General features: G+C 35.5%; 1 protein-coding gene across 2 annotated transcripts in view; it reads left to right on the forward strand.

Annotated features, from left to right (window-relative positions):
• Positions 1 to 5,038: 5,038 nt before the first annotated feature.
• LOC129241430 (prostaglandin D2 receptor) overlaps positions 5,039 to 22,123 on the forward strand; it is a 76,256-nt gene continuing 59,171 nt past the window's right edge. The window contains exons 1-2 of one of the 2 annotated variants that reach the window (XM_054877731.1): positions 5,039 to 5,548; positions 5,692 to 6,015. In XM_054877731.1, coding sequence (XP_054733706.1) covers positions 5,765 to 6,015 — 251 coding nt within the window. In that variant the 5' untranslated portion in view covers positions 5,039 to 5,548; positions 5,692 to 5,764. Of the gene's footprint in view, positions 6,016 to 22,123 lie in introns of both variants that reach the window. The other variant, XM_054877730.1, reaches the window with a different exon arrangement.

The raw sequence follows: 22,123 nt of genomic DNA on the forward strand, positions 1-22,123 counted from the left end.
GTAAGTATTGCTTTCGTTTCTAAGTGAAAACGGCTTGGTTTCTTTGTTTGGTCTTGGTTCATTCGTAGATTTCCATTTGCTAGATTGGATTGCGTATCGTATTCATAATTCAGGATTTTGCCTTGGGAATCAGGCGTTTGGCGATATCAATGTGGTCCTTTTTTTGGATGAAATTCAGGTCCTTTGACACGTACTTTGCAGCAACACAGCGCAAACCTAAATCGTTAACTACAATTTCCTGATTGGATCCATAAGCCATGTTCAAATCCTCTGCTCGCTCTCTGATGGTTGATTTACAGTTCTTAATCAACTGGTTTTTCACTTTGTTGAAGTTTTCTTCAGTTTTCGATGTCGACGGCCTGCCATCACGCAGACCATTCGTCATCCGCGATGGGCTCACGATCCCTCTGCCACTCGTAAACGGCTGTCACCTGTTTTCTTTAGAGCATCACAGTTTTCCAACATTTCTAAGGTTTTCACACCATTGAATTCATTTTTAACGCAAAATTTAATTCAAACTCGTTGTAGCAAATTCAAGTCCATATTTAAAACTGTAACGAATTAAAAATTTGTGCAGAGGTAGATTTACTCAATACGGCGTTATTTTCACAAACATCAAGCAATGGCGATAAAACTTTGGTAGAAATGTTAATCACCAGGTGGTTATTCTGGGAACTTTTTGATCAATAAGGTATTTTTATTTGCAAGTGCTCTCTCCGAGTGTCACTTTGAAATGTTGACTTTACTGAAAGCCAACACACATTTAATGAAGTGATATAGAGAAAACCTATTTTCTCTTTATTTGCAGTTTATCGCTTGTTGTTGACTTCACAAATAAATGTTTCCTTGCAACTATTTGTCTTGGATTTACTTTGCTAGGAAATAAGGTACAAAAATGTCTAATATACAAAATGTCTCATTTAACGTTTGGGAATGAACTTTCAGCTTCTTAATTAATTTTACAATGCTTTTGAGGAAAAACTAAAACAAGCTTACAATTCCAAGTGATGGAATTACGCGAAAAAGATTGTACCATATTTTCAATTCCTTTCAGAGTACTTGGAAAAAAATTACATCATTAGCATATAAGTAATTCCAATTACAAAATACAATTCTTCTAAGGAACTGAAAAAGTAATCAATTATTTTGCTGTGAACTGAGGGAATTTATTAACAGTGGCAGACGTGTAATCGGAGGTTTGCCATCCTCGCCGAGGGGCGACCGCTATTAGAAAAAAATATTTTCCATAACTTTTTTTTAATAATTTTAATATTTTATTATTGAGTCTTCCCTATTACTTAAAGATTCACAGGAAGTTTTCGAATCTTAAACTAGTTTCTCTGACTCAGAATTTGCTTAGTATATGACGTGCCCTGGAAATCTGCGGCTGGGCAAGTAAGCCATTTCTCCGTAGTCGTGTGGTATTTCGTACGTTTTAAACAAATTTTGCAAGCTGATTAGGATGTGTCACCAGTTCAGTTTTACTTTTTTTTGTTTTTGTGACAATGAGAGGATAATATAATTTGCATATGCTTTATTGCAATACTCTTGAGCCTCTTGTAATATATGCCCTTTTAAGGAAAAATGCTTATTAGATCAATTTAATTCAAAAATGTATAATGTATAAATGTGTGTATAGAAAGAAATAGTACGTTGTTGCTAAAATGGCGTATTTAATCATATCGCCGTCATGGTTTATAACTTTGTGCCAAGTTGGCGATATGTGCCACCAACCCCATTTTTTAACTAATATTATAACGGTTTGTTATTAATACTTCCTATGGTTTAAATGACCGTATCAAGTTCCATTCACATCTGATCTGCGCCAGCCTCTTAGCTTCATTCCAGGTTAAGTCCATGGCGCGCGTTGCTAAATCCAACAATCGTCTCCACGGGTTCGATAGCCTTCCTCGTCTACGGCTGGCTTGGGGATTCCACTCAATAGGGGCTCTTGTTAGGTCAGCACATTGTCTACAAGGTATGTGGCCAACCGAACCCAATTTTCTTTTGCAAATCTCAAGGAGTATAGGGGATTGCTGAGTAGTTCTCCACAGATCAGCATTCGAGATCGTATTTGGTCAGAAGATTTTCAGGATTTTGCAAAGGCATCAATTAGTTAAAACTTGCAGAGCGTTTATATGGGCCGCTCTTGCATTCCATGTTTCATAGGCATAGAGGAAAGATGATTTAGCATTAGAATTAAAGATCCTTTAATGTGCTTTGTTGAAAGGGTTAAGAACTTGTGCTTAATCTTGGAGAGAAAATTATTCCGAAAGCACAATATTCGCGAAAGCATAAATAAGGCATCAGTTAACTGCAGGTTACAGCAGAGAATATTGAGAGCACAATCTGAAAACTTTTGTTCTTTTTACTTTGAGCAGTTATTCAACATAAATTGCATAAAATTGTAGGTCCCTCTATTTATAGGGTATTGACAAGACACAGACTACAAATCTGTGAGATTTTTTATTCATAGTATTGTCCATCGACAAACACTTATTTCGTCAATCTCTTAGGCAATGTTTGAATTCCTTGTTGATTTTATGAAACTATGTATGTATTAATATATAAGTATAATATAACAATTATAATATTTTGTGAATCCTTTTCTGTGAATTAAGTAAGTAATTCACTTGAATCGGCTACGTTTGTTAGGCAGCTTGAGTGAGTGGCAAGACCTTAGTGCTCAACGGTGTGTGAAATATTAATAGCTACGACCACAATTGGTTGAAAGGTACCGAGCTGTAAGTTAGACTTATATTACGACCACTCCAGAATATTTAGCAACATCGTATCCACCCATCTGCACTGATTGCATTGTGACTAGCCTAATACATAGAGTTCATGTAGTTCCTTCTCTATACGCATACCCTCAAGTGAAGATTGGGTGAGATGCCAAAATTGCAAATGTCGTAAATAATTCGGAGTTCAATGGAAAGCTTATTGGAGAAATCTCTTACAAAAAACTCTCCATTTAGAATAAATTTACGCACCAAAATTATTGTATCTAAGAAGCAGTTGAGTGATGGCTAACTAGTGTTCCACTTGTACTCTTTACGATCCACATTTATTCCGGTAGTCGAGCACCAATTGATATACTGGACTAACTGATACGCCGCTCGAAATTAGTCAAGAATTTTTTTTTTTTCAATATTTTGTTAGTAAGCTATTACGGTGCCAGTTCACAATGGCTTGCAGGAAACTTTTTGGCCAATGAGCTGTCTAAGTAGGGCACCCTTGAGGTAATTTTTTCAAGCATAGAGGATGGAAATGAATTGTCGCGGAACTTCACATGAAACTTGAAGAACCCACTACTGCAACATATAAATTATTGAAAGAAGTGTAAGCCAACAAACGTTTTTGAATAGTTTAAGCTGTCCGAGAAGATGTTGAAGATAGTTTACGCCTTTTTTATATACAATATATATATATAGGGTGATCAATCATGAGGTGCTTTTTTCAATAGTTAAAAAAAACAAAAATGTAAATTATGTTCAAAACCTTTATTTATCATTTGAAAGGACATTCTTTGACATTTACTTTTTGAATATGACTTCATTCAAATGTTGGCCGCAACTACGCTTAAGGTGGTCCATTCTGAAGGTCCAATTTTCAATCACTCGTTCGAGCATTTCGACTGGTATGTCGTAATGTTGGCTTCCAGAGCTTCAATCGTAGCTGGTTTATCAGCATAGACCTTGGACTTCACGAATCCCCAAAGAAAAAAGTCCAAAGGTGTGATATCACAAGATCTTGGTGGCCAACTCACAGGTCCTAAACGTGAAATCAGCTGCTCTCCGAAATGACTTCTCAATAAAGTCATTGCTTCACGAGCTGTATGGCAACAGAACGCTGATTTTCATAATACAGTTGAACAATTTGTAGACGTTGTTGCGGTGTGAGTCTTTCCATGATGAAATGCCAAACGCTGTTCAACAAATCCACGATGACAGTTTGCCACAACTCGCGCGCGATCTGTAAAAAAAACGCAAATGAAAAAAAGTCCTCTTAATTGATCACCCTATATATATATTTCGCGCTTACACCCTTTTTGGGTGTTTGGCCGAGCTACTCCTCCTAGTTGTGGCGTGCGTCTTGAAGTGTTCTACAAATAGAGGGACCTGCAGTTTTAAGTCGACTCCGAATGGCAGATATTTTTTATGAGGAGCTTTTTCGTGGCAGAAATACTCTCTGAGGTTTGCCATTGCTTGCCAAGGGGCGATCGCCCTTAGAAAAAACTTTTTCATCATTGTGGTGGGCCACCGAGATTCGAATCTACGCCGATTTTATATTATTCCTTCTTAAATCGTCATAGTTAAATTCATCAACTTGTTCCGTTTCTCTGGCACTCGCCTTATTTAGCACGATGATACCACAACAGACCTTTATTTGTTGCTTATCTACTGGGCCAGCTATATAATCTAACCCAACCTCTAAATCTGTATTATAATAATTCATTATAGAGCACGAAATTCATCCAAAATACATTCGCAAGCAAGTGAAACTTATTTCTAAAAATAAATTAATTCTATAGCAAACCTCTCGTTCGCCTGGATAAGAGTCACTTCCATTAGAAGATAGAAAGGGGACAACAACTTGGTTTCATTAGTGACAAAAAGGCCAGCAATTGGACATCAGTAAAAGCCCAGGGAACACCACCACATGATTACCGCCATAATAATAAAAAAAAGCACAACAGATTGTCGGAAGTGGTGATAAGATCAATATATATGTACGCACGTATGTGTGTATATTTATATTGCACACGCAAACCTTTCGTCTAGATGCCGACGTCGTCGCCAGTGGCAGTATACGAGCATCCAGCCTGCGAAGCACCTTCACTCACTTCGTATGCGTTATCACCACTGCTGCGCATATTGTTGCACATATATTTTGGCACACTTCGGCATAAAGTAACTCTGTTGGCGTTGGTATTAGCACTGGCGTCGACGTTGGCGCTAGCTCCAGCAGCTGTAATGCTGCTACCGGCAATTAAAGCATTCCAGTGGCACACGCTCAGACAGTACGCCACGAGCCGCGCTAACGATTGGAAGCAAAAAATCATAGTTGCGCACAGTACAATTATAAAGTGAATTGTTATTTGTGTATTTATGCGAACGTTAAGTTTTAAATTAAGATTTCATTCAAATTGTTAATTGGCAAAGTAGAACGAATTGGTGGCTAGTTGCCTATAATAAATATTAGTATATATTGGCATGTATACATTTGTGCGCAAATTTAGTGAATAGAAAAAAAATTTATTTATTTAATTATATTAAAATTTGCTACATCCATATCGGCATAACGCCGCTGAAACGTAATTCGAAACTTGTTTCCTTTTGCTCCAATGGTGCTGCTCAATTGCAGCAGCTTCCAAGTGCAGTGCAACATTAATAATTAAATGCTAAAATACGCTCAGCTAATAAATTATGTATTTTAAATAACTCGGCGTCTAAGTGAGTTTGCATGTAATTTATGCAGCAACAACAAACGCTGGAAAAAGTAAAAATAAAAAACAGCCGTAAAGCAAATTTTACCGGTAGCAGAGGTAATTCAGTGTTTTTCGGGCAGTGGACAGTGTACAGTGTTTTAATTAAAACATTTTATCGCTGTTTGCACACAAACAAAAACTGCGATTAATGTATTTTTACATTGCGAACTATTAGACTTATAGTAAAATAATATTATTAGGTAGTTGTATACGCTCGGCTGAGAACAGATACATCTGCTTTAGGAAACACAATTCATACCATAAATCACTGATATGGAGAATACCAGTGTTTTATCTTTGATCTCGCTCGGAGCTGAGGAGTCGACGAATGATTTCGATTGGAATGTCAGCACAACTGCATCGCCAAGCGTCATCGCCCAACCACTGGCGCTATATCACAACCGGCGACGTTTCTTGTTCAGCGGCATTGTACTATTACTGGGCGTTATTGGCAATTCTTTGGCGCTGTTGATTTTGGCGCGCAAAAAGGCGACCAAGAACAGCAAATATACGTTAATGTTACGGTAAGAACGAATATTTGAATGATAAATACGAGAAGTTGGCAGGGCAAGTGAATGTCTGTTTTACGTTCTATTCATATATATGTAGATATATGCATAGGCATGTAAGTGCGCTGGTGGAAGGTGGGGGATTGGTGCACCATTTAATTGGTTCAGTGACCGATTGGCGCTAAATGAGGTTCAAGGTGCCATAACTAGTGGACACTTTGCTAAGCTGACGGTGCGTTAGCTGTTCATTGACTGCAATTACATGGCAATGAAACTGCGCACAAATTTTTGTCCAAAATTTGGAGTTAGAGAGGCGATACACAAAAAAATTGTATACAAAAGCTAGACAAGTTTCTTGAACAGCTTAAAACTCGAATATTTTTCACGCATTGCATACGGTTTTTTGCCATGTTTTCATTAAATAAAATTGATTTGTGTTGGCCAACAGCGATTCTGAATCGCATTCATCAAAATTTTGTCAAATGAGCGAAAAAAACTTGCTACAAAGCAAAAAAACAAAAATTACAACAGTACTAGCCTAAAATACAGAGCAATTAATAGTGAATTTTTGTAATCGAAAATGCTGTATTGTGTTGTTTTGTTTTTTCTACATACTGCTTATGAAGATCATCCCTGGCATGTGTTTGACAAAATTTTCGAAGCATTTGAGCCTGTTTAAATTATGCGGTAGCTAATCTTTTCGACCAGCAAATGTTTATGCGATATTTAACATATGCGAGGGGAGCTAATGCTCAAGCATTCCTGCAAACTCAAAGTGGGGATTTATAATCAAAAGTCGAAACGAAGTGGGTTGACACACTGTGGTTGGTTTAATCCACGTCTAAAGATATAGAAAATCAACGCACGCAAATTTTCACGCTTACACTCAATTTTTTGACCAACATGAGTGACCAATTTTTTTACGTAACACATATAGAACTCGCATGACAAAATATGATTATATTCACGATTACTATTCAAAATGTCAAACTTTATAATGGAAATGCCAGATTTAATATTTGTACACTGATGCTCTGTAACTCAAAACTTAGGTAGCAGCCTACATAATGTAATAATAACTTGAGACGAAGGACTCATAAAAATTGGTGTGTAAGTTGTACCTGATAGCTCAGAGCCATTTTGTATTCTAAGCTATTCAAAACAATTTCCAAAATAATCTAGAGAATTTGAAATTTCGTAAATCAATTTTTCGAATTTGCACTTTTGTAACACTTTGACTCAAATCGGTTTTGTTAAAATATAAAATATATTTTCATATTGTAATAAATGAACAAAAAAAGTATAATTTGCAAACAATGCAAAGCAAGCGTTGTACCATTTTCAGTGACACTCACTGTACTATGTGTAAACAATCTACTTAATGTACATGTGTAATTATGTATATGAAAATAAGTAAGAACTACAACTAGCAAATTTTAAGCAATAGGTGCCTCTTAGGTCTTCAAATATTTCACTTTTCATATTTGCTATTGCTGTGGTTTAGCAATAAAATATATTTTTAATTTGAATTAGCTACAGTTGTAAAGTTTTTGCGTATTAATATTTAAAAACGGAAACTTTTATGTCAGCAGCGTACCATATGCTGAAGCTATAAGTTTTCGCATATGAACAAAGGATAATTTTTAATTTGCATAAACTGTTCGATGTTTCATGAAGAATTTGTTATCCTATTCCCAAAAATATATAGCCTGCTATATAAAATATTTCGAAAGTAAAGCGTTGAAGTACGAATACCCACTATATTCAGGTCAAAATCCCGCAGATAAATATATCAAAATTCTGGGAGATATAGGCAACTATACTTTGTTACCTTTTTTTGAAAATAGTTCTCCATACATTTTATCCCTTTTTATATTAATGCAGAGTCATTTTTCAAATTTATTCATTTATTTTATTTATTTATTTTTACTTTTAGGTTTTAATTAAAAAAAAAAAACAATATTTCTGTAATATTTGAATGGTATTGCTTAATGTTTTAGGAATTCTTATTATATTTCAGGTTTAAGAAGATTTATTATTGTAATTTATCTATTTCATATATTTACAGTCTAGAAAATATAAGTTTCTTAAAAGCTAATATGAGAAAACTAAGACAAGAATTGAAGTAACTTAAACAATTCATTTAATAATGTAAGTTTAGTTTTTGTTAAACAGAAACCAAGTTCTTAAAATAGTTCTTAAAATATGAAAATTACAGTCATATAATGTCCGAACTCATTCTAGCGAAAAAATATTGTGATTTCGAAGATTTCTTACAGAGATATTAAAGAGAATGCGCTCTAGTAAGAATGAGCTGCCAAAAGCACCATGCAAAATCTCAAAATCAAATGTGATCGAGATAATAGACTTTCTGGTATTTAAGGATTTCAAATTTATTAGCTGACATCCAGCTAAAAAAAACTAGATATAACTAGATGTAAGGAGGAATCGGTAAAGTAAAATGTACCGAGCGTCGGTCAAACCGAATAAAGTTTTTTTGCATTGATTGAAGTCTCATTTTATGGCAGTATAATTAAAGTATCTAGATAAATGCAGATAAAGAAGAGAGAGCCCGTGAGGTGAATAAGGATGAGGTTGTAAAGAGAACTAAGATCGGAGCTGAACTCTCATAAATTGGTGCGTTTAATAAAATAATTAATGGAAGGTCTAAAACTTAATGAAATGCGAAATATTTATTCCGTGATGGAAGTGAATTTCTCAAATTTTTCTTAATTCCATTAGATACTGTGAGCGGACGTACAAAAATTCTTGCAAATCCCGCCGCTGTTTTACTCTGGAAATTTTTTTTTATTGGCATTTGGAACCCCAGAATGCCGAAATTATTATATTATTGAATATCAGAAAGGAAATTCTAATAGTGGTTTATGAAGGCAAAGTGCAAACTTGCCCAGGCTTGGATCGAATCCGTCTAACCGCAACGTAAACTAAAGGCATTTTTATTGTAACGGTGAAAAATCACTTAAACCTTTTCAATGGACCATCAGCATCCGTGGGGCCCTTTAATGCAGAGGGGCCCTGCTGGTGTACAGAATATACGCTTCGTCTACGGCCAATTTCATTTTGACCAAATTAATCTAAATTTTGAGCAACTTTATTTTGTTTTCACATATGAGCGAATTCATGTCAGGTGATCCAAGTATTATTTACATTGTCATAAATTTTGCTGAGTACTGGTTTGTTTGTAGTTGTGTACTGTTAAAAATTTCAAATTAAATTGTTGAAAATTTTATAATTGAGTTTTTTTTAAATTAAGGTAACTTCGATTTTTTTTCATGTTTTATAATTTTTTTAGTTGAAATATTAAACAAAAAATGTTTGGAAAAAAAATTAAATTTTTTGTTAGAGAAAATATTATGGGAATCTCTCGGGAATTACTTGGCATAATCTCAGCTAATTATGAAGAAATTATAAAATTTGAAGGAGGATGTTTTTACAAAAGAACAAAACACAGTACGCCGAAAATTTTTAACAAAAAAAAAACAAAAAAATTAAAAAAATTTGTTTTCAAAACAAGTAAGAATGTTTTCCCAAACAAAACTATAATTATTTAAAAAAAAAGTAATTATTTACAGAGCCAAAATTTGTTCGAAAAAATATAATTAATTCTAAACAAATAATAAATTAAAATATTAAGAAGACTCGAAGTTATTTCATTTTCAAAAGCCCAGTACCTAAATTTGCAACATTGAATAAATTTCAAAATTAAACACTTACACAACAAAAAAAGATATCTTCGCTGTAATTGCAAGGGAGGGGTACAGACAACTAATTGACGACTGGAAAACTTACAAACATTACTATTCTGATATCAATCCATCCAGAACAAAACTCAATCTTCCCGCTGACATTCGAATTCCAAAGATAAAACCTTTCATCTTATATTTGCCTCTCCTAGCAAATGCCCATTTCGCGATAAATATGCATCGATAATACACATACTGGTAGAATGTCAAAACATTATTGACACACTCCGACACGAAATCTTTGGCGCAATCGACCTTCTCAATCTTCTGAGAGAGACAACCACTGGAAACATTAATAAGCTGCATAAGTTTCTGAAAGAGACTGATCTGTTGAAACGAATGTAATATCAATCACAAATCTATTACAACCTACTATTAATTTAGAGGCAGCCTTTGTTGCTAGCGGTGCTAAGCAGTTATTTGTTAAATAATTTATACATAATTTGTATAAAAATTTGCTGCTGTGAAGCTGTGAATCTCAAGCCATGTAATATCCACCTACATAGCGCATAGAAACAGGTAACAAGGCGACGACGTCAAGCAACTGGATTTCTCAATTTGCGTCTCTTAACTTTCATAAAACCTCATTAGAGTAATTTGAATAATTGGGTACTAAGTAAATAGTGGAAGTACTGGTTGGAAAGTGAATCCTACAAATATTTACTACAAGTATTTTTAGTGAACTATGAAATATTTTTAGACAGCCATGTTCGGTATGGGTTTCTATGTATGTAGTTTCTAGTGCAAGTATTCAATGATAGATGTTCTTCAAATCCTGATAATAATTGGCACAATGTGTAGATAAACTTATTTACAAATAAATAAACCTCCCTTTTGCCAATAACTAAGGTTTCACTAGAAAACATTACACCGGAAGTGTCAATGCTTGGCGCGGTCACATACATGCATATACGAGTATATCCTGTTAGTCCAGCATCCAGTTCTATTAAGCTTTGCATTGTTGTTCTTTAAATACAATTTCTGCTTTTTATCTAACTTTAAATAATACTAAATGAAGAATCACTACGAAGTAAAATCCTCTTTTTTGTGATACCTGCGCCTTCAAACCATTTTGTGTGCATTAGAATCTAACTTAAGTATTAGTGAACAAGTGAAAACCAGCGCCTTAGCGTAAGATACAATCAAACTAAATTACTTTTTTTGTTCTTCAAGTTGGAAACCAGAAATCAGAACTTCGAAGTTAGAGCATTTGCTAAAACTTGAATTAGCTATGATAGAAAATCAAAGATATGAGAATTTTCTCCTTAAGCGCTTCCTTTCTGCTTGTTTATTTGCAAAACTTGAGGAATGGGACTCTTTCGGACTTGTATAGTAAACCCTGCTAACAAGTTACTACTTTTAAATCCTCACGTAACAAACTTTCATATATGTAGCACCTAGGTATGGTAGGTATGTATGAGTGCACACACACGTACTTATATATGCACCTACAAATTCATAGTCAGACGTACAACTTGTGCGCAGTTGATTTGTTTTAATAAAGTTTTAGTGCTCTCTCGTTAAAAAGCCTAACTGGCGGCTTTAAGGGGATTTTGTGGGTTGTTTTTGTATGCATTTATTGTTTATACTTTAGGGAGCGTATACTTAATGCGCGTAAACAAAACCAATATAGAAAAAAATAAAATAAAATAAAAAATAATGGTTTAGCTAATTGCTTGGAAGCAGTTAAAAAGGTATAAAAATGGCTTTTAACTCTAAATTCGAATAATTAATTAAATAAAGCGCTTGACAAAGTTACTTATAATAAATATTCCTTCACTACATTTAAATTAATATAAGTTTTTGTTAGTTATGTACACTTGTGCCTTACATAATCAAGTTACTTTATCTTTCTGCAAGTTACCTGATATTTTTCATTTTAAATATTTTATAAAAAACATATAGCTCCAAACTTTGTACAAATTTCTCTAAAATTCAATAAATCTCAAAAATTGTCATCAAAAATTTCAACTTTTCAATCGGAATCTTGAGAAAATTTGGCGGTATGTAGTTTTATAGTCCATTCAATTTTAGCACAATGCTAAGTTAAAGTTTATAGCCGCTTTGATTTTTGACAACTTTTTTTCATACGATGTTCGCATGTATTTTATATGTAAGAAAAATATGAATTCAATTCAAATTTGATGAAATTTCTGTGAATTTCGTGCAAGGGTTTGCTTATGAGAATGAACTATATTTTATAAAAAATTTACAAAAAAAACTTGGAATGAAACGTATTACGAAAATTGTAAAAAAATAAAGTGGCTTAATTCTGTAAGTGTACATATACTTAAATAAAATTTATTCAGGTAGGGATAGGTAAGCAATTATTTACTAATATTATTTTTCTATAGCTATTTCAAAATGAAAATAGCAGTAAACCACTAACAAAAAACATTTTTCCCATCAACGCGTTACAGCGACTAACGACAATAGCCTAGAAGCCCACATTTTATCCAACCGTTTCAATTGTGTGCTGCCATATGCCAGTTGTCTATTCTCAACCTTATAAATGTTTTGTGACTTAACTTGGTATTGGATTTAAGTTGTAAATAAGCCCATTGCGCCTCTATGAACTTTTTCCGAAGTATCTTTATCTATCTCCCTCTCTTTCTAACTGGTAGACTTTACAAATTAACTGTCAAAATTCGAACGGAAAATTATTTCCATTGAGTAACTTTGTTGTTTTTAAGTTTAATTGCGTTATTGTTGTTGTCATACTTGCGGCAACTCTTAAGCCTTGCCTAGGTAGATTTCTCGTCAACGAGGACCTGTCAAGAAACGTATTATTTCAGCGGAGTTGGCTCACAGGCAAAAGTGTATTACAAGAGTTGGTTTAAGTGTACGTGAAAAATGTGATTAGTACCTTTTGGGGATTCTTCTCATAGATATAACACACATTATCCAGAACGTATTTGTGCCAATGTTAGACGCGGTAGCTCGAGCTCTTCGTCTGCGATGCGGGATTGATCTGCGATAACCATGTTTGTGGTATGAGATTTTATGAAGGTGCTAATTGGCACTCAATGAATGCCGTTTATAGCGTATCGGTAGTCCGACAGGTCCATTTTTATTGCTGTACCTCGTCTTTGAACTAACTGGGGCGACTTTGAATGTAACTAGGAGGCGGTTCTGGCTGAACCAAGTAAGTGCAAGGGTTCTCCTTGCGATAGGAACTCAATACGAGTACAACTGCTTGCTAAGCAGAGTGTAGCTTCATTCATTATTGTCCTTGCGCCCAATTTGATGCAGCACAATTAAGTATCGGCAGAATAATCACTTTACTTATATGTTGCCAAAAACGTTTTCGTTGCATCAATATTTGAAAATTTAAAATTAGGACTTTAGTAAACCCCAAAAAAATCATTCCTTAACGCTCGTGTTACAAATGTTTTTGCTTTTGCACTTTAAAATTCAAAGTTCCTTAAGCTTTCATTTCAACTTCACTTCAAATTTCGTTCAACAAATTTTTTATTCGGATTTAAAAAGAGTCAAACTCGCCTTCTCTTTTTTCTAATTTCACTAGAATTTTCTTCAGAGTGAGACGTGAGAGAAAGTTTTCACACCCACTGCGGCAATTTTTCTGTCAGAGTGAGTTGATTTCGGACTATTTTTTTTTTAATTTTTTGTTTACTTTCCAACTGTTTGGGTACTTTATAATTAATATTGAAAACAAAGCTTTCATGCTCTGTTGTCACCTCTCAGAGAAATCAAAAACTCTTTATAAAAAACACGTAAAAAATACTCAAACAAATGTCTTGTGCACAACTTGCTTTACATGCACCACAGATCTCCAGAGAAAAAACACCTATTCCTACTACCTTTTGTTTAAAATAAAAATCACTGATTGTACAGGAAATAAATGCACGTTCCGTTAGTTTGGCAAGAAATTTAGACAGCTACGAAATAATGGAAAGTTTTTCTTGAGATTTACGGACTGAGCTTCTAAATGAATTTTTGATACTCATACCGTGCAATTATACCCCAAATACAACACAACACAATCGCTTTAAAAATAAATTTCATAAAATATTCTTCAACAAAAAAAATTGTGCTCGTTGTGTCTTAAGCACAAAGTGAGAATAGTGCTTCCTAAAATATATAGCATCAATATTTTGGCTCAAAGTAGATAATTAGCTATAAATAAACATTTGCGCCACATCCTGTTTCATGCTTTTGACAGACAGCAATTCCAGCAAATTAGTAAATTTACAAATAATCCCTAGATAAAATTTTTTCATTCACACTTCTTTCGCAGCAACCTGCTTATCGTTTTCGCACCTCTGGACAGTAAACAATCGTTGGAGATAAAAGCAAAGATTTCTTTACTAGTGTAATATTTTTCGCATTTTTATAAAAAATAAAAATAAAAATAAAAATACCAATATATTTAGTTTGAAACGTAAATAAAAAAAAAAATAATATTGCTCAATTCTCAAATATTTTGTAAATATTTACAGATACTATATGTACATGTAAGCGGAGCACAGCTGTGCTCACTGAAAGTCTATGCCAAAGGTAACAAAGCAGCCTGAAAGGGAAAATTTTGACAATTATGAAGTGAATAAAACTTAAACTTAATTAAAGGGTTAATGGAAAAATGTACACCAATTTTTTATTTGGACAACAAAGTGAATGACGAAGAGTATCGAAAAGTGCATGTGTTGCATATATACATTAAGATGACCTAAACAAAATAGTTTTTTTATGGTACCCTTTAAATTTGTTTCGCACCCAAACAAACTTTAATTTGTATTTTCAAATTTAACACATGTCGTGGTATAAAATGTTTAAAAGCCGATATTATTTCATATCCTGTTTTAGTTTCTCTTCGCAAAAGTCGGAAAAAATCTTTTCAGAAATAAAAATAAAAACGAGATTAATATTTTTTATATTTTAATTTTTTTTTTATTTAGGATATCAGTTATTGTTTTTTTTAGTAAGAACTAGCGTATCAATTTTTGGATTAAAAAACGCATTTCTTGCTTTGTAACTCAATGGTCATTTCCAAAGCGTTGGCGGCACAGATTTTACTGAAATAAGATTAAGAAAAAAAATTTAATTTGCCATAGAAAAAGTTTTATTTATTTTCCAATTTATTTTTTGGATCATCCTAATGTATTTTTATGCAACAATAAGATTAGATTAACCGATCAGCATCTCCATATAAAACATCTTTAAAAGAACCGCACATATTTAAGTAAATAGTAGAGAGTCAAACATTTCTACAGACGGACTTACCAACTTTCTTAATTTTTTTTTTTTGTGTTTTACTAAAAGCAAATATTTGTCGGCATATTTGCCAGATTTTTGTTTTAACTTTTATATCCCTTATCTGAGACCAAACAGCTGGCAAAGTTTTTCTGCAACAAAAGCTTACCTACGGGCACAGCAGGAAAAAGAAAATGTCTCTCCACATTACTCACCATAAAATTTGTCAACCGTTTGGCATAGGCTCTGAAGCAGTTTGAAGTAAATATTGAGTAGTCGAAAAAGTTCGATAATAAAGCTAAGCCAGTTTGTGTTACTAGAAAAATTATTCCATCACGCTTATGGGCGTGATTTCATAATACAGTAATGAAAGAAAAGGAATATTTATTTATTTATTTTATCGTTTATTTGTCTTTGAATGGATTGAAATTTGAAAAGGTCGAGCCAAGGAGCACCAGGAGAATTAGTACGTCTTAAATCACTCAGCCCAAAAAGCCCATTGTATTTAAAGCTCTGGAAAAAGGAAGATAATCAAGGAGGGAAGGAGAAAAGTATCAGAGAAAGAGATAGGAAAGAATACAGGGTTTCCCATATTCGACGGACCCATGTGTTTTTTGGACCCATTCCAATCGACGAGGCTTGTCCGCAGCAACAATATTTGCATCAATTGAATCTTATACGGGAATAAATGCAAATCAATGCGGATAATTCGTTGTAAAGTGGTCCGAGCCCAACTGCTGAGAACGGCGATTTTGAGATGTCCTTGGCGACGTCTCAACACTGGCCCGTACAAGAGCAATATTCTCATCCGATCGCCTTGGTCGTACCTTTCGTACAAACTTTTAATGGTGTTCTTAGAAGGCGCACTTTTCACATTATTTAATTTTTTATACGCACGTTGAGTCTTCAAAATTGGCTTCTTTTGTTGAATGTAAATTTCAACAATTTGGAAGCGATCGCGTGGCGTGTATTGTTCCATGGTAAAAATCTGCTTGGACTGACGCTTCCAACGCGGTATGTCATTAAGCGATCTGACGTCTCAGTCAAAAGATACTGGGTTGCCAGGTGGGTCCGTCGAATATTAGCTACCCTGTAGACACGGAGATAGAGATAGTTAGTTCCGTGAGAAATTCCCAGATTCTTTGGCAAATCTGTTAATATCCTCCAGTTTTAGAGATTGAATATTACTCATTCTCCCGACATCGCAATCCAAAACTCGTAGCCGTGCTCTAGCAAAGGCAGGACACTCACAGAGAAAGTGCTCAGTGCTATCCGCCTCTTTCAAGCACGACCGGCACATTGGGTCCTCAATTATTCCAATGGTGGTCATATGCTGACCCCATGGGTTGTGTCCTTTAATGATACCGACCATCAACCGAACGTCTGTCCTTCCAAGTTGTAGTAGAAAGTTTGACAGTTTTCTGTTCGGACATCTCACAAAACACTTTGCAGTTCTGCAGCGTTCTAGACCGGACCATCGCTCTTTATGTAGATTGTCTACATAATCGCTGATCCAATTCATGATTCCTGCGGAACTGATTTCGATTATTGGCTGTGGCCTTTGTGGGGGCACCGCTGATCCACGATTGGCCCATTCATCGGCAATTTCGTTTCCTTGATCACCGGAGTGTCCTGGAATCCATATAAGTACAAGCCTGTTTTGTCTTGCTACAGAATTAAGCTTCTTCTTACATTCTTGAACAATCTTTGAGGTTTGCTTCGTGTTCTCTAGGGCCTTCAGTGCAGCCTGACTGTCACTGTAAACTCCAATCTGTTTCCCGCTCCATCTCCGCTCGATTATCCATTCTGCTACTTTCAGGATGGCAAACACATCCGTTTGGAAAACAGTTGTCATTTCCCCCATAGCATAGGGATATTTATTACTATCGACAGCTCCAGACCCTACTCCATTCTTGGACCCATCGGTAAAGAAAATATCCGTCAAAACTCCTGCATGCATTCTGGATTGCTCATTGCTCACGCAAAGGAAATCTGACATCAAATTTCCTTCTAAAAGAAACTGTGGGTATCAGTCGTGTTTAGGTGCCAAAAACAGTGGATACTGCTCAGATAGCATCTTAAAGATTTCTCTGTGTCCCGAAGTTCCGTCTTCGTGCCAGAAACCATATTTATGGAGTCTACACATTGCTTTTATTGCTTAATGTTGTATCTTAAGATCCAGGGGAGCAAATCATGCATAGCATTTAGGGCATCACCAGAGGTTGTACTCATGGCACCCGTGATGCATACACATACACTTCTTTGTAGCTTGTATAGTTAGTTCACGGATTGTGGACTTAACCATGCTCCGTCGCCACCAGACCACAGAGGCGTAAGTGATGATTGGTCTGTTAAGTGCTCTTTGAATGGATACATTCTTAAAATGTACAATAGTTTAGTAATTACTAAGAAAAAGCCAATAAAGGACAAGCGGAGCATTACTTATGTAGTATATCTATGTGTGACACGCGCAATACAAATTTCGCAACCAAATTCGTACAGACGGCAGTGAACAGAATTAGTCGTTTTGTAAGTGGTAGCGGTACTAAAACATGTTTATTCCCTTCCAATACCACGAAACGCGCAACATTGACAACCTTGACAAACTTCGACTCTTCTATAGTTTGCTCGCTCATGATCTACATATCTCATATTGCCGTATGTGGTACGTTTCTCTTCAACAGAAAACATTTGCTTTAAATAATGCTGATAGCGTTTCGCATATAAAAAGATTCACTTTCAATTTACATCAGTGAAGCCTACGCGTTAAGTTTCTTTCTTTATCTTGCCTTTTTTCAAATGCTTCAAAACAGTAAAATATGAAAACTAGCGAGTGCAACCCTAGCTCATCTGGCTGCCCAAACTCAACTAACAACTAGATAAAAACCCCTTTGGTTCCAATGGGAATCAAACAGACGACAATTGTTTTGTTTTTGTCGGCGTTAAATAAGTTAGTGAGTTTAAGCAGGGGAGCGGATCGGAATTGTATCTTCCGGTCTTCATGTTTCTTGCTCAAAACTTTTTGATGGTGGATGGTCACGACATACAGACTGCAAAGTATTGGCCAACATCAAAGCGCTAAACGGCTCTCAGCGAATTTGAAGAAATTAGCAAATTTGCTAATGAGTAATAAGAGCAGTGACAGCGGATTGTTTGTCGGTCATATACGCAAAAACTAATGACAGTCATGGCTTGTGTTACTTTTTTATAATACTTTCTGAACAACGACTAATTGGAAGCGCGTTGGAATACGTGTGAAATGAGCGCCCATATTTTGGGGATTTACGGGATTTGGACAATATCCCTTATACGTGCTTACATACTACACAAGCACATACACACGTACACACATAAGTAAAGTGTAAGTGACTCGCTTGGAGAAGCAATAGAGAAATTGCAAATTTCGTTTAAGTGACAAATCTGTGAACCGTTTTTAGGAAATATTACTTTTCTTTAGGCCACTAACTTTCCAAACTCAATGACAATGAAAATGTGCTTTTCGCCACTTTTGTACTTTATTTTTCAGCTTCTTTTATGGTAATTTTTTGTTTCTTTTTGTTTACTTGATTAGGCACGTACGCGAAAAAAGGCAGATATTTATAGCGAAATTTTCATTTCTTTGTAAGCCGGCACAAAGTCAAATAAATTGCTTACTTTGCTTGTGTGCTGAAGTCTAAAACTTCCTTTTTTTAACCTATCGATTGACAATTTGTTTTTTATAACAGGGAAACTACAAGCAAAGAATTGAAATTTGAACATTAGGGGCTTCTGGTTTGTACTATGATGCAACCGTATTTTTTATATAATTCTAAGGGTTTATATATTGGAGAAGATGCTGAGATCTTTTAATCTCATTCTCCCTACAGCTGACGCAAAAAGGGCTCGCAGTAATGCCGAGCATAAAAACTTAAATATCACGCGGTCAATTTTCTATTAGGACACCCACAAAATTCGAGAGCAGATGTTTTATTAGCTTTAGAACTTCCGCGAGCGCCTCGGAGCCACCCGTGGCCAGAAGGATCTCGTGACATAACAAGTTTGTGTACGTGTTCAAAACTCGCTAAGTTAAGGCGAAACCCACCTCTCCAAGAGTGGATCACGTGTAATAAGTCCGCCCATGTCGTTGGGAAACTACCTCACAGGTCCTCTGTCAAACTAGCACACCTGCTACGCACTTTCCTGCAATGTCACTATGACTAGATACTCAGATGAAAAATTGCTGCTTTTCTGCGAAGTAGATATTAACATCCGTGATTATTATTGCATATGTAAGCAGCCAATCAGAAGCTGCTTTGATTGCGGCTAATTTAGCTTGCAACACAATACAGAGGTATGCTAGCCTGAGCTTAACTTTGATGGGGAGCGCCTCACAGAGTACTCTTCCGTCAACCCTGTCATCCCGACCCTCTCACTCTGATTGCGGCATGTGCAGCGCTAGAGTAGAAGGGATTCGAAAGGCCCCACTGAGAGCAGACCTTTGAACTCTCTCCAGAACAGCGAGTTCCACTAGACAAGGGCATGTAATGGTAATTTTGAAAAAGAAAAACGTGATATTTCGGTTAGAAATGGAGAAAACTTTTAGGTAAATGCGTGTATCTCGATAACGACTTATTAAAATCCGCTCTAACTCCGTATACGTATGACAACCCATCTCACTTAAATTCGACTTAATTTTTGAGATCGGATAAAAATCATGTCCACTTTATATATGTCAAAACTAATTTTCCGTCCGTCCCACTTATGTTAAAATCTATAACTCCCATTGTCAATGAGATTGTCTGAATCCAAAAATTAAAAGCCAGCCCAAATTAAATTTAGTAAAATGTGCGCAGATATAGTATATGTATAAAGTCCGGTTCCGACCGATTTAGGCTTCCTTACTTATTCAGTTTACCATCTATTCTTTATTCTTATCAGCAGATCATCCGAGTGGATTTATGAGTGTATATCGATCGAATGGATCGGTGTGCGACTACCATTTGGTACTGCATGGGTTCGAAACAACGGGAATGAAACACCAAATGATTGAAAAGGAAATACTAATAGCGGTCGCAACTCGGCAGGCAGTGGCATGCAACCGAGTGTATTTCTGCCTTGAAAAAGTCCCTCATAAAAAACCATCTGCCGTTCAAAGGCGGTGTAAAACTGGAGGTCCATCTATTTGTGGAACAGCATCAAGATACACACCACAAATAGGAGGAGGAGTTCGGCCAAATGAACAAGCAAAGGATATAAACGCCAATTATATATATGCACAGGGTGCGTACGGTATTTAATGACGACTTCCGTAAAACTAACTTTTTTTGAACAAAATGGATATTCAGGAATTTTTTACACAACTTCATTTTTGTATATATCTATAAAATCATTCAAAAAAATTTCCATTTACTGCAATAACCTCGATCTGGGTCCGGAATCGGTTACATAGACAGATTAAATGCTTCTTATTCATATTGCCCATAACGGTATTAAACACAGCCTTCAAAGAAGAAATGGTGTTATATGGATGCTTATTGGTTTCACGCGTAACTACGCTCCATACATAGTAATCCTGGGGATTAAGGCCTGGGGAGTTAGGTGGCTATAAGTTCGGCATTCTCAGACGCTTCAGAGGGTTTAATTTTATTTAGAATGTGGTTTAATAACTCGCTGCTCTCGTGTTTGCTCCGACATAAACTGTCTTATACGCATAAGGTAGGATTTATGCCGGAGATCTCCACGGAAAATTCAACGGGTAAGACCCTCAGAAGCATAAAGCTCCCTCTCAAGAGCCCCCGTCAATGATCACTTGCAGTAGATGAATAAATTCTGTAGATCGGACAGTGTCAGAACATTCCTCGTTTTGCAACGGATTCTACATCGCCGCCTGATGCTTCCAATTCACGGCGAACCTTATGAACGAATGTCCCCACTTAAGGGGGAGGTAGGGTTTAGCGCTAAAAAAAAACACTTTTTTTGTGAATTTTTTACAGAAATATGGCTTAAGATACTTTAATAAAATCAGTTACATGTTATTGTACATCTTTTCAATAAGTTTTTAAAAAATATTAATAATAAAATATTGACAAATAAGCCCATGACAGAGTTTTTTTGGAGATATGTTTTTCGAGAGGTGCTCTGCGGTGCCAATCGGCATTCGTCGTAGAATCATCTGAAACTAAAAAAGTCGAATTTTTCAGTTAAAGCATGACGTAATGCTCCCCCCTACATTAATAAAATTTTTTTTTTTTCATTTTTGTAGTTTTGGTGGCAAAAAAACGTAAAACGAGCATTTTTGGCGAAAAATTTCGCCATATTTGTAAGTGAAAAACAACCTTAAAACACAAAAAATAAAAAAAACAGTGTGGGGGGGAGGTATTTTTGATTTAGAAAACGTGTGCCAAATTTGAAAAGAATCGGTTGAATAGTTTCGGAGTTGTGATTGGCACCGACTTTTAAGAAGTCGTTTCGGGAAAAACGCGTTTGAAAAAATGACTCTGAGAAATTATCGATGCTCCGCATTCGAGGTAGAGTGCCTACAAAGGCTATAACTTTGAGAGTTCTGCTCCGATCCACTTAAAATTTTGACACAACATCCTTGAAATGATTTACTATAAGATGAGTGAAGAAAAAAATTTCGATTTTGTGACCCTACCCCCCCCCCCGCCCCCCCCCTTAAGAAAATTTGAGATTTCAGAGAAATGAGCGACGACAACTGCATGCCTCTTCACTTCTTGAGTTAATTTGTAGTCCTGCATGTCTTATCTGAAAAAAAAAAGCAAAAGGAAGGAGAAAATAACGGTTTTCGGAAGTTACAGTCAGATATATGGAAGCACCTTGTAAATATAAGTATATAAACTATGAACAACTAGGACAACATGAAATATATCGTGCAAATGCACCGATTTATTCTTTTTTACCTCAATTTCAGAATGTTGTGACACATTGCCTGCAAAAAACACAAAATCGTTAAGGAACTTTTAAATCGTCACCTTTAAATCGCTTTCTAAATGGTGCTTTGAATACTTCGTGAGATATGGCTCACTAAAGACAGACAAGGGAAAACGTTCAAAACTTTTTACTACACCTAATATTTCTTGATGTTTAAAACTGCGTTGACAGTATAAAAAATGCTGTTAAATCCGGCTAACTTGGACGATTATCTCTTA

This window comes from Anastrepha obliqua, chromosome 3, assembly GCF_027943255.1.
Source record: "Anastrepha obliqua isolate idAnaObli1 chromosome 3, idAnaObli1_1.0, whole genome shotgun sequence".
Lineage (NCBI taxonomy): Eukaryota > Metazoa > Arthropoda > Insecta > Diptera > Tephritidae > Anastrepha > Anastrepha obliqua.